Here is a 14,558-nt window from a genome sequence, read left to right on the forward strand (position 1 = left end):
TGTTCTGGAAGAAGTGCAGCCAGAGCCCTCCTTAGCAGCCAAGATGGCCAAACTTCGTCTCCATACTTTGGACATATTGTCAGGAGGGAACAGTCACTAGAGAAGGATATCATGCTTGGTAAGACGGAGGGTCAGAAAAAAAAAGAGGAAGACCCCCAAAACAAGATGGATTGGCCAGGTTGCAGCATTGATGGATTCAAGTGTGGCAACAGGAGTGACATTTGCCCAGGATCGTGCAGTGTTTTGTTCTGCTGTGCACAGGGTCGCTATGAGTCGGTTCTGACTCGATGGTATCTAACAACAACAACCTCCAAGGGTATAGGTCAAGTTCATCAAATTGTAGCACTTTACCCTCGTTTCCTTTATGAAAAATTGTGTGTGTGTTTTTCTGTTCCTCTAGTCGAGTTCTGATTATCAAGCCATTGAGACTAGGTCAAATGGGTACCACCTGCAAGTTTGGGTGTTCTTGTGTGTCTCCCTTCACTTAATATCAGCTGTGTGCTTCACTCTCAGCTCTAGATCTGTGTGGCTATGTCTTTGGTCCATGGGCTCAGGTGACCCAGGATTCACCACAATTTGGACCAACCAGCCCGTCAAGAAGTGACTGGCTTACAAGCTTTCAAGACGGAACCTTGATTCAGACGGCATGGAGGAAGGTACAATCTCCACTGAGTAGTATATAATCTGTCTAGGCAGGGCTGATGAAATGAAATGCAGATGGGTCTCTTGTGATACAATAGTGAATAATTGTTATCAGGGCTGCTTGTGAGGGTTGGAAATGTAAAGGTAGACATTTTGTAGCAAGGAGGGGAGTGATTAACTTTTCAGCCTAGGAGCAGAGGTCCCTGGGATCATCAAGGGAGAAGAGTAGAGAGTGGGGCCCTACCCAGAGAAGCAGTGATGCCTGAGATGGAGGCAGAGATGATGATGTGGAGAGATGGAGCAGTTGAGGACTTCAGACACATTGAGTGAGAGGGACTGTGTGCTGACAATTGGGGGCAGGCTTGTAGTGAGTGTATACCCTTTGGTTGGTTCATGATGCATGGAGGAGATTGTAACCATGGCAATGAAATATACAATAGGATGAATGTAAAGCGAATGTTCTCCCATGTAAAGTATCACATAATTCACAATAAAACATTAAAAAAAAAAAAAAAAGGTGACTCCACAGAGAAAATGCAAATACCAAGCAAAATAAACATACAGACTATTGAGTATTTTTAAAAAATAAAAAAAAATCTTACTTATTAGCTTTGTTGTTGTTGTCAGGTGTCATTGAGTTTGCACAGACCCATAGGGATCCCATGCAAAAGTGAACGAAACAATGTCCAGACCTGCGCCATTCTCACAACTGTTGTTACACTAGAGCCCATTGCTGCTGTTACTTGTTAGCTTAAGTTCACACTGACAACAAAAGTGATCTATTCATAAATGCCTGTTGTTAAGTGCCATCAAGTTAGTTCCGGCCCACAGTGGCGCTGTATAGGGCTTTCAAGGAGCAACAGATGAGTTTGAACTGCTGACTTTGTGGATCAAACAGAGCTTGTGGTCTAGTGCTTATTCTACAGTGCTACATCAGGCCAACTATGTACCAAAAGAATGCTTATTGTTATTGTTGTTAAATGCTGTCAATCGGATCCGACACTGATGCATTTGAACCGCAAACCTTGAAATGCAAACCAACATTGTGGTCCAGTATATTATCCCACAGCACCACACCAAATCAATGCTTACTGGGTACCATAAGTAGACCTGGTGGTACAGAGGGTTAAGTGTTGGGCTGCTAACTGAAAGGTCAGTTGTGTAAGCCTACCTGCCCTTCTGCAGGAGAAAGATGAAGCAGTCTGCTTCTAACCAATGTACCACCTCAGGAGCCCTAGGGAGCAGTGCCACTCGGTCCTGTAGGGCTGCCATGGGGCGCAACCAACTCAACAGTAATGGGTTTAGAGGACTCTGTGCAAAACCCTTTGCCGTCGATTTGATGCTGACTCTCAGCAGTCCTTTAAGACAGAGGACAACTGCTCCTTTGTGTTTTCAAGGCTGACATCTTTACGGCAAGAAACTGCCACATCTTTCTCCCTTGGAGTGGCTGGTGGGTTCCAACTGTCAACTTTTTGGTTAGTAGCCAAGTAAGTGCTTCACTCCTGTGCCATCAGACTCTCTGTGCCAAGTCATACAATAATGAACAATATTTAACAAGCAACACTTGCCTCAGAAAGGCTTCTGTCTAAAGGAGAGATGTTACAAGTGGCTAGTGGGTTGCTATGATGCTGGTGTTTCAAATACCAGCAGGCTCATGCATGGAGGGCCGATTTCAGTGGAGTACCCAACTACAAACATACTGGGAAAAAGGAACAGGCAGTCAGTCCACTTCTCAGGCATTACCCCTGGAACCCTTATAAATAGCAGTGAAACGCTGTCTGAAACAGTGCCAAAAGATAAGCCCTTCAGGTTGAAATGTACTCAAAATATGACTGAGGAAGAGCTGCCTTCTCGAAGTAGAATTGATCTTAGTGACATGGATGGAGCAGAGTCATTTGTTGATGACTCAAAATGAGGGGGAAAAAACAGCTGCAAACATCCATTAACAACTGGAATGTGTGAAGCATGAATCCATGAAAATTGGAAGTCATCAAAACTGAAATAGAACACAAACATTTATCTCCTAGGCATTACTGAGCTGAAATAGACATGTACTGATTGACCATTTTTAATCATATGTTTTACTATGTTGCCAATGATGTTGCATTCATCATAAAAAATAACATTTAAAGATCTTTTTAAAAATATAATGCTGTCTGAGACAGGATAATATATATACACTTATAAGGAGTATCAGTTAATATAACTATTATTCAAATTTGTACACCAATACCAAATTCTTCAATGATGAAGAAACTGAAAACTTCTTTAGTCTGAAATTGATCAAATATGCAATCAAGATGCAAATTATTTGATAATTACTGATAACTGAAATGCGAAAGTTGGAAATAAAGAGGAGGGACTGGTGGGTAGAAAATAGGGACATAGAGATAGAAATGATGCCGGAGACAGCATGATAGAATTTTGCAACACCAATGACTTCTACATTGCAAGTACCTTTTGCCAACAACAGAAAGGGTGACTATACACATAGACCTCACAAAGTAAAATACACAGGAATTCATCTGTGGGAAAAGATGATAGAGCAACCTAATATCATCTGCCAAAACAAGGCTGGGACAGACTGTAAAGGATCATCAATTACTCATATGCAAGTTCAGGCTGAAGCCTAAGAAAATTAAAATGAAAATAAGTCCATGAGAGCTAAAATATGACCCTGATTATATCCCACTATCTCAAGAACAGATCTGATATTCTGGATATTCAACCAAAGACCAAAGAGATTATGGGATGGCATTAAGAACATCATACATGAAAGCAAGAGGTCATCCAAAAGAAAAAAAGAAAAGAAAGTAAAAGATGTCAAAAGAAACTCTTGAGATTTACTATTGAATGTAGAGTAACAAGAAATAAAACAAATGTTGAAATCAAAGAACTAAACAGAAAATTTCAGAGGACAGCAAAAGGAAACAAAGAAAAGTATAATGAATTGTGGAAAGACCTGGAATTAGAAAATCAAAAGGGAAGAGCATGCTGAGCATTTCGCAAGCTCAAACAACTGAAGAAAAAATCCAAGCTTGGATTTATAATACTGAAATACTTCAGGGGCAAAATGGAGTCTTAGTGTGGCTGTGCAGGATAAGCACTGGACTGCAAACCACAAGGTTGGCAGTTCAAACCTACCAGCAGCTCATTGGAAACTCTACAGGATTGCTCTAAGTCAGAGCCAGCCTAACATTACTTAACAACAACATGGACAAAATACTGAATGATGCAAGCATCATCAAAAGAAGATGGAAGGAATAGAGAGTCACTGTACCAAAAAGCAAAGGTCAATGTTTAATTGTTTCAAGAATTACCACTTGATCAAGAACTGATGGTACTGAAGAAAGCACTCCAAGTTGTACTGAAGACACTGGTGAAAAACAGGCTCCAGGAATTGATGGAATCCACTGAAATGTTTCAATAAACTGATGCAGCACTGGAAACACTCACTAGTCTCTGCCAAGAAATCTGCAAGATAGCTACTTGGTCAATCAACTGGGAAAGATCCACATTTGTGTCTATTCCATAGAATGGCGATCCAATAGAATGCAGATATTATCAAATGATAATATTTACATCACATACAAGTAAAACTGTGCTGAAACTCATTTTTTAAATGTTTGCAGCAGCACGATGACAGGCAGCTACCAGAAGTTCAAGCAAGATTCAGAAGAACGTGTGAAAAAGAGATATAAATGCTAGTGTTAAATGGATCTTGGCTGAAAGCAAAGAATACCAGCAAGATGTTTACATGTGTTTCATTAACTATGCAAAGACATTCAACTGGTGGATCATATTAAACTATGGATAATATTTTGAAAAATGGAAATTCCAGAACACTTTTAACTGTGCACATGTGGAACCTGTACATAAACAAAGAGGCAGTTGTTTGACCAGAATAAGGGGATACTGAATGGTCTAAAATCAGGAAAGGTGTGTGTCAACGTTGTATCCTTTCACTATTATTCAATCTGTATGCTGAGCAAGCTGTATGAGAAGCTGGGTTCTATAAAGAAAAACATAGCATCCGGATTTGAGGGAATCTCATTAAAAATCTGCAAAATGAAGATGACACAACCTTGTGTGCATAAAGCAAAGAGGACTTTAAGAACTTGATGATGAAGATCAAAGCCTACAACCTTCAGTATGTAAAGAAAATCAAAATCCTCACAGCTGGATCAACTAATTACATCATGATGAATGAAGAAAAAAATCAAAGTTGTCAAGGATTTCATTTTACTTGGATCCGCAATCAATGCTCATATAAGCAGCAACCAAGGATCAAAGGACATTTTGCACTGGTCCTAAATGCTGCAACAGACCTCTTTAAAGTGTTCAAGAACAAAGATGTTACTCTGAGGACTACGCGTTGTGGCTGACCCAAGTCATGGCATTTTTAATTGACTCAGATTCATGTAAAAGCTGGATACGGAATAAGGAAGATCAGAGAAGAATCACACAATTCAATTATGGTGCTTGGCAAAAATTAGATAAAGTACTAGGGACTGCCAAAAGAACAAACATATCTGTCTTAGAAGTATAGCCAGAATGCTGCTTGTTGTTAAGTTGCTTCCGACTCACAGCAACCCTGTATAGGATTTCCAAGGAGCAGCTAGTGACTTTGTGTTTCAAACTGACCTGGTGGTCCAGTACTATATCCTACAGCACCACAAGATAGACAGACTTCGTCTCACGTACTTTGGACATATTATCAGGAGGAGCCCGTCCCTGGAAAAGGGCATCATGGTTGGTAAAGTAGAGGATCAGCAAAAAAAGGAAAACCTCCAATCATTTGGGTTGACACAGTAGCTGCAACAACGGGCTCCAAAGTACTACAACTGTGAGGCTGTCCAAGGGCTGGGAAGTGTTTCATTCTGTTTGCACACGGCTGCATGAGTCTGAGCGGAGTAGATGTCACCTAACAACATGCTTTTTCTTGTCTGGCTTCTGACTTATTGCTTCTATTAAACAATAAAGCACATAAAGGTTTAACTTTAAAGCTCATTATTTTCCTTCCGGGGGGAATAAAAGTGATAGAATGTAACAGCCAAGTTTATTTAATCATGTTATTCTGCACAAAAATAATCACCATCGAACATTTTATTAGTAACCGTGTTTCTTAAAGTGTGCTCTTAAGATTCATAAGGTCCCTAAGACTTTTTCAGAGATATCCATGGTCAAAGCTATTTTCATAATAACGTTAAGATGTCTCGTTCACTGTGCTGGCATGTCCTCTGGTAGCATATAAGCAAAGTACAACTGCTGGCATGTTTACACAAACTGAGGTAAACAGCACCAAACTGTCACTGTGTTCCTTCATTGCTACACATGTACATTAACAGAAGATAAGGGGGGAAAAGCTATGTTCCCTTTAAATTGTCCTTCATGAAGTATAAAGCACTGCTTTTACTAAAATGGGAAGTACGAATATAAAGCACTTCTGCTGCATACAGAAGCATATGTGGTCACAAGGAAAAGCACTTGTGTAACTAAGTGGGCAGCTAAATTAGCTGCCTTTTATTTTTGAAATCAGAACACCTTTTTTTTTTAAAAAAAAAAAGACTAACTAATAAACTTTGTTGTAGTTGTCAAGTGCCATTGAGTCAGTTCTGACTCATAGTACTCCTGTACAGGGTTTCCAAAGAGCAGCTGATGAGTTTGAACCACTGACCTCGCAGTTCAAGCCGACCTTGTGATCCAGACCTTATCCTACAGTACTACACCAGGACTCCAACCAATAAACTATGGCTACTTAAATTGGGACATGTATAGACATCTTCACAAAATGTACAAAATGAGCCGTAGTTCCAGGAAGGCAGTTTACAATATTTGTTGCAAATAATAAGATTCAGTCTTTCACATGAAAATAAGACTGTGGAAACTTATATGCACTTTCATGACTCTGAAAGGCTCCCAAGACTTAGAAATTGTGTCAGCATTTCAAACCAACATCTTCCATATGACCAATTCATAATGTTACAGAACCATGATGGAAGAGATTCATTCAGAGTACAAACACAAAAGGATTTTAATATAACAGGATAAAAATATTCATTAGGATGGTTTCAATTTCCAAAATGCAATTGTCATTTAAATCAGTTTTTTGTATAACTGCAAAGAGAATGTCACAATTATCTGCGTCAGGTTATATAGTCTTCATATACTCTGATCAAAACAACATATCACCAAAGACAGAAGCAGAAGTTGATACCGGCATCGAGCTGTCTTGTTTAAGGCTGACAGAAATTTTTACAAAAGAGTGAAACAGTGTTACTTTTTAAATTGTTCATTTTGCTATGTTTGGTATACTGTAGCTATTTTTCCTAAAAACATATTATTTGTATTCATACTTATTATTGTTGTTATTGTTAATTGCTATTAGGTCAGTTGCAACACATAGTGACCCGGTAAAGGAGCTCTGGTAGCGTAGTGGTTACGAATCGGGCTGTGAACCTTAAGGTCAGCAGTTCGGGCTGTGAACCTTAACTACCAGCCGCTCCGCGGGAGAAAGATGAGGCTTTCTACTCCCGTAAAGATTTACACCCTCGGAAACCCTGTACAGGGTCGCTATGGGTCGGAACCGACTCGACGGCACTTAACAACAACAACATAGGCTTTCCGAGAGTGGCTGGTGAGTTTGAACTGACAACCTTGTGGTTTAAACCAGGACTCCTTAATATGTATAGATTCATTACATTTTTTTTTTAATTACTATATATTTCAAAACTTGTTATAAATTATGGTAATTTATAATTTTGTACGAGTAAAATTTTGCTAAAGACAATACAAAAATTACTGCAACAGTAGCTGACAGAAAACTGTCAGAGGTTCAGGCAGGATTTAGAAAAGGATGTAGAATGAGGGATATCACTGGTGACGTCAGATGGATCTTGTTGAAAGCAAAGAATACCAGTAAGATGTTTACCTGTGCTTTATTAACTATGCAAAGGCTTTTGATTGTATGGATCATGACAAGCTATGAACAACATTGCAAAGTATGAGTATTCCAGAACACTTAATTGTGCTCATGAGGAACCTGTACATAGAGTAAGAGGCAGCTTTTCGAACAGAACATGGGAACACTGAATGGTTTAAAAATCACAAAAGGTGTGCAAGAAGGTTGTATTCTTTCACCATACTTTTTCAATCTATATGTTGAGTAGTACATAATCCAACAAACTGGATTATATGAAGAAGAATGTGGCATCCGGATTGGAGGAAGACTCATTAACAACCTGCGATATACAGATGATACAACCTTGCTTGCTGAAAGCGAAGAGGAATTAAAATACTTATAGATGAAGATCAAAGACCACAACCTTTGGTATAACTTGCATCTCAATGCAAAGAAAACAAAAATCCTCATCACGGAACCAATAAAATAACATCATAATAAATGGAGAAAAGACTGAAATTGTCAAAGACTTCATTTTTCTTGGATCCACTATCAATATTCATGGAAGCAGCAGTTAAGAAATTAAACTACATATCAAAAAACAATAACAGCAGTCTGATTGACTACTACAAGAACAAGCAAGTTGTTCCCCCGGGAGCCATCAAGGCAAGTGGTTAGGTCCCCTTAAGGCAAACCCCCTTCCAAGACTAAAACTCAAGGTGAGTACAGGAGCAGGCATGTGGTCTTGCTGCTGACCACGTTGGTCACCGATAAGAGGAAGTGGGGGGAAAAGAGCAATGAAGTTGTGAGCTTAGTCTGACCAATTCAATAGACTCCTGTTAACCTGGATTGAGACCCAGCTGGCCAGCAGTATGGCGAGATCTGGGACTCCAGGGCCCAGGGGCAGGGACGTGGCTCCAGAGGGCTAGAGAAGAGTGTGAAGCGGCCAGCTGATATGAAGTGAGGGGAGATGCACAAGAACACCCACACTTGCAGACAGTACCCCCACTTGATCTGGCTTTAATGGCTGGATGATCAGAATACAACTAGAGGATAAAAGAAGAGGAAAAAAAAGAGTAATTCACTACAATTAGATGAACTTGACCTACGCTTGTAGATGCAATATGGCAAAAGAGCGAACAAACCTTGACAGTGAGGATCATTCCCATCCCCTTGGTACACAGGGTCAACAAAGATAGTCAACTTAGACACTGGCTACCCAAAATGGGGGAGAGGGGGGCCTATAAAGGCAAGAAGTGACTGGCTTACAAACTTTCAATAGGGAATCTAGTTCAAGAGTGCATGAGGAAAAGTAGAATCTCCACTGAGTTGTTTCCAACCTGTCTGGATGGGGCTGATAAAAGGTGATGGGGATAAGACTCTTGTGGTTCAACAGGGAATGATTGCTATCAGGTCTGGCAGTGAGTGCTGCTGGAAAGGTAAATGTAAATGTTTTGTAACAAAAGGAGGGGAGTGGCTGATTTTGCAGTCCAGGAAGGGAGACCCCTAGAACCATCAAGGGAGAAAAGTGAAGTGTAGGACCCTATCCAGAGGAGCAGTGATACCAGGGATGGAGGCAGAGCTAATGACGTGGAGAGAAGGAGCAGCTGGGGACTCTAGACTCAGGGAGGGAGAAAGGCTGTGTGCTGGCAGCTGGGGGGGGCGGGCGCACGGGATGTAACCTTTGGTTGTTTGATGATGCATGCAGGGGACTGTAATCATTGCAATGAAACAAAATACGGTAGGATGAATGTAAAGATAATGTTCTCCCATGTAAACTATCACATAATTCACAATAAAAACTTAAAAAAAGAAATCAAACTATGTATTGCATTAGGTTCATGTGCTACATAAGACCTCTTTAAAGTGTGTTCAAGAGCAAAATTTGAGTACTAAGATGCACCTGACCAAAGCCATAGTCTTTTCAATAGCTTCATAGGTATGTGAAAGCTGAATAATGAATAAGGAAGACTGTAGAATTGATGCCTTAAGTTATGGTATTGGAGTAGAATATTAAAAGTATCATGGACTGTCAAAAGAATAAACAAAGCTGTGTTGGAAGAAGTACAACCAGAATGCTCCTTGGAAGCCAGGATGGCCAGACTTCGTCTTTCATACTTCAGACATATCATCAGGAGGAACCAGTCCCTGGAGAAAGACATCACCCTTTACAAAGCAGAGGGTCAGTAAAAAAAGAGGAAGACCCCCAACAAGATGGATTGGCACAGTGGCAGCAGCAATTGGCTCAAGCATAGCAATGACTGTGAGGTTGGAGCAGGACTGGGCAGTGTTTTGTTCTGTTGTGCATGGGGTTGCTATGAGTCAGTGCTGCCTTGATGGCACCTAACAACACATATCAATCAATATAACTACAATAAATAAAGTCCATTCTGGGTCCCAATTTTTAAGAATGCAAAATGTCCTGAGTCCAAAACATGTGAGAACTGCTCATCAAGAAGTTTTTATAATCACAGTCTGCTAAAGCCTGTGAACAATACCAACATTTATAAACTCATCTTACTGGAAGGACTTGTGTATGGTTAAATATCTATAGTCAAACAGATCATTAAGCAAAGATAGAAATATTTTTCTTCAATATTTTTTTTTGTTTTTCCCATTTACTTTCTAACAAATATAAAAAATTTTAACATCAAGTGAAGAAAATGCATTGCTTTGAATGAGATAAACATGCAAAAGATCATTTACCAGTTTTTACTCAATTCAGGAAAATAGGACTCAAATACCAATAAATGACAATTTGAAAACAGATACATTTTTAAAGTATTCTGAGCAAATAATCTTTGATAAAATAACCAATAAGCTACAATGCTCTGTAAAGTACAAAAACAAAACAGAAAAGAGAAAATAGTAACAGATGCATTAAAAGTAAGATATGTGCATATTTAAAGTCTCATTCTATTTTTCTTACCTTTTGATCAGAGTCTAAAATGTCACTAAAAACTTTCTCTACAAACTTTCAAAATACTTCTTTAACCACATTCCATAGACTCCCGCCAACCTTGAGATGAGAGAGAGAAGAGGAAGGGCTGGTTGCTCCAAAGTGTGGTAAGACCTGGGGACTCCTGAGCCCATGGACAAGGACATAGCCACAGAGCGCTAGAGCTGAGAGCGAAGCATCCAGCTGATATGAAGTTAGGGGAGATGCACAAGAAAGCTCAAACTTGCATATAGTACCCATTTGACCTAGCTTCGATGGCTGATGATCAGAACATGACTAAAGGAAGACAACAAAATCTGATACAGGAAGCAAGTGTAAATTGCTACAATTTGATGAACTTAACCTATACTTATGGATGTAGTAGCTCAAAATACCAACTGCAAGGGAAGGAGTCCTTCACATCAAGGACCAAACATGTCTCCTTTGTACATAGGGTTGATAGGGACAGGCAACTTAGACATTGGCTGCCTAAAATGGAGAGGGCTATAAAGACATGAAGTGACTGGCTTACAAGGTTTCAAGAGAGAGTTTAGCTTCAGAGTGTGGGGGAAGGTAGAATTCCCACTGAATAGTTTTCTTCTTATCTAGATGGGTCTGGTGTAAAGGAGATGGGGATAGGATTCAGTGATTCAATAGTGAGTAATTGTTATCATACCTAATTGTGATTATCACAACTGTAAAGGGAGAGGTTATGTAACAAAAAGTGGAGAGTAGTTAATTTTGCATTCCAGGAACAGAGCACCCTAGGACCATCAGGGGAGAAGAGCATGAGCTGAACATGGGACCTTAACCAGAGAAGCAGCGACACCAGAGATGGAGGCAAAGATGATGGCATGGAGAGACAGGGCAGTTGAGGACTCTCAACTCATGGAAAGAGAAAGGCTGTGTGCTGGTGGCCAGTAGGCTGGCTTCCTGAATGTGCCTTTTGGTTGTTTAAATCATTATATATCCCTGAGTGGTTTCTTTGAGAGGACGGTTTTCTTGATTAAAAAACAACAATCTATGATGGTTTGGGGTGGGGGAGGGAGGAAATGATATATGCATTAGAGGGAAGACACACGTTGACATGGGTGAGGGGGCAGACAATGTACAACCAAAGGGAGGTTGCAGAGCAAAGATGTGGGTGGAGGGAGAACAGGGAGGAATGCAGTAGTTAAAGTGAATAAATGCAAATTCCATTAATGTTGGTGCATGGAAAAGATTGCAACGATATAATGGAGCCAAGTATATTATTTACTGAATGTAAAACGATGATCTGCTCTGTAATCCTTCACTCAATTCACAAGTTAAAATAAAACAAAAAAAAACTTCTTTAAAAAAAAGATCTTGATTACTTTAGAAAGTAAGCAGGCAATACTTACAGCAGTGGTTTAAAATATAGAATTTGGAACTAAATAATGCAGGAAAAATGAACGAACTGAACTTTTCTTAGCAAACTACCAAACTTCCTTAAGCCAATTGTTTTGTGAATTATAAAAATGTTACTGACATCTCTAGACCAAAATTAATGAGAAAAATCACAGTATATGTCTGATAGGATAAGTACTTTAAAAATGCTGACACTTTAATACACTTTACCTTCAGTTCTTTCTCAAGTCTATCTACTTCTGCTCCTAAAGTATCAATAATATTTTCTCCATGTTTAAGCATAAAGATCTCCAGCTCTTCTGGAGTTTTCACTTCCTGAATTTCCTATAAAGGAAACAGAAAATCAAAATTAGTATTTAAAAAATCACAGTGGTATATTTTAAACTATATATTAACAGTATAAACTTAATTGAAATGAGAAATCCCTTATAAAGAGATTTATCATATCAAATACCATTAAGTTTAATGTAAAATAAATCATTTATTTCTGAAATGCTTCAGCTGAAAAAAAAAACGCAAATACAATGCTATTCAGAGGCAGCATTACAAAATCAGGGAAGAATTGCCATTTCAATTACAGATGCCAGAATTATTATTTTTCTCTGAGGAAAAATTATAGTAAGACTCTATCTCAGATCATTAAACAAACAAACATAGGTGGATATAAAACCTACGGGTGAAAAGCAAAGCTTAAAAGTTTTAGGTCAAAAATAGAATATTTTTCTGTTACTGGGATAAGGAATTTCTTAAACAAGATGACAAAGATACAGAGGAAAATGTTACAAATATAACCATAGTAAAAACAGACACCATATTAAGTTTTCTGTATGATAACAAAGTGAAAAGGTAAGGCATGAACTAGAAAAAGGTATCTGAAATACATGCAACTGAATAGATTCCTACAAATCTATAAGAAAAATATAAATAATTTTTTACAAAATAAAAGGACCAATGTAGAAGAAATCTCAATGGGAAGTGAATTTCAATGCTTAACTTCACTACTAACCAAGGAAATAGGTATTATAATAAGATGTGCTGGACTGCAAGGTCGGTTTGTACTGCAAGGTCAGTGGTTCAAGCTCACCAGCCACTCCTTAGAAACCCTAGACAGGTTTGTTATGGGTTGGGATCGCGTCAATGGCATTTAGCAACAACAATAACATATACCACCCTAAGGAGCACTGGTAATGTTGTGGAGTACGAGCTGGGTTGCTAACTGCAAGATAAGCAGTTTGAATCTACCAGTCTCTCTGTGGGAGAAAGAGGAGGCTTTCTGCTCCCAGAAAGATTTACAGCCTTGGAAACCCTATACAGGGTCAACTCTATACAGTGACACACAACCACCACCACCACTATATACCACCCTGGAGTCCTGGTGTGGCATGAGAGGATTGTAAAGTCGGTTTGAAATACAAGGTTGGTGGCTCAAACTTACCAGGTGCTTCTCAGAAACCCTATATGGGTCACTGTGAGTCAGAACCGACTCGAAGGCATGTAACAACAACAACCAATCCTGGCGTGACACTGTAGAATAAGCAATGGACTATGAACCACAAGGTCAGCAGTTCAAGCCCACCACCCTAATGGCACATGTGAACAAGGAAACATGTATGAGAATGCCATCACAACAGTGGTTCACAAAGTTTAACACTGGAAATTACAAATGTCTTATCAATTGGAGACTATAAATAAATAACAGCCATCACAGGACAGACTATTATACAGCAATTAAAGTACATAATTAACCAAAGCTACATGTCTTAAAGGAGGAGTCCTGGTGTGGTGCTGTGGGTTAACGAGCCAGATTGCAAAGTTGTCTGAACTGCAAGGTTGGTAGTTCAAGCTCACTAGCAGCTCCTTGGAAACTCTATACAGGGTCACTATGGGTCAGAACCAACTCAACGGCACTTACCAACTTAACAACAACACATGTCTTAAGGAGTCCTGTTGTTGTGTTGTAGTTTAAGCACTATACTGCTAACCAAAATGTTGATGGTTCAAACACACCAGCCATTATGAGCATCATTGTAAGTTGAAACGGCACACAACAACGTATCTTAGTAAAGAAAAATCTCTAAAACATGTTAAAGCAAAAATAACATTGCAGAGGATTTATACAGTATACCATATGATATAATTTACCCCAATTTTTAAGCATTCAAAAATATTGTACTGAAATTTATAAAATTTGTGCTGAAAATTATAAAATCATGAATAGAAATTGTTGTTTAGTGCCTTCCAGTTGGCTGGTTATGGAAATTGTTTTTTAATTGCCTTTGAGCACTGGACTGTTAATCTCAAGGTCAGCAGTTCAAACCCACCAACTACTCCAAGGAAACCCTATACAGGGTCATTATGAGTTAGAAAAGACTCAATAGCACTCAACCACCACCACCAAATACAGTACAGCAAAAATGTTACTATTTGACAATAATCTCTGAGCTATTCATTACATTACCCTCTATAAATTCTCTTTTAAACTATTCATAATAAAAATCAAAGGCTATAAAATTATATCTGAATTCAAACATGACTCCATATATATAAGTATGTAACATGTACAATCCAAGAAGAATGAAGTCCTTGACAACTTCAATCTTTTCTATGTTGATAAGAATGTCCAGTGGTGAGGATTTTTGTTTTCTTGACACTGAGATGTAATCCATACTGAAGGCTGTGCTCTTTGAT

The 14,558-nt window shown here is 38.9% G+C and overlaps 1 protein-coding gene across 1 annotated transcript in view; it reads right to left on the bottom strand.

Annotated features, from left to right (window-relative positions):
- The window catches only part of SLC30A9 (solute carrier family 30 (zinc transporter), member 9), a 145,056-nt gene that overhangs the window by 6,781 nt on the left and 123,717 nt on the right, over positions 1-14,558 (bottom strand). The window contains exon 17 of the mRNA XM_006876608.1: positions 12,081-12,194. Coding sequence (XP_006876670.1) covers positions 12,081-12,194 — 114 coding nt within the window. The remainder of the gene's footprint in view (positions 1-12,080; positions 12,195-14,558) is intronic.

This window comes from Chrysochloris asiatica, unplaced genomic scaffold (genome assembly GCF_000296735.1).
Source record: "Chrysochloris asiatica unplaced genomic scaffold, ChrAsi1.0 scaffold00394, whole genome shotgun sequence".
Taxonomy (NCBI): domain Eukaryota; kingdom Metazoa; phylum Chordata; class Mammalia; order Afrosoricida; family Chrysochloridae; genus Chrysochloris; species Chrysochloris asiatica.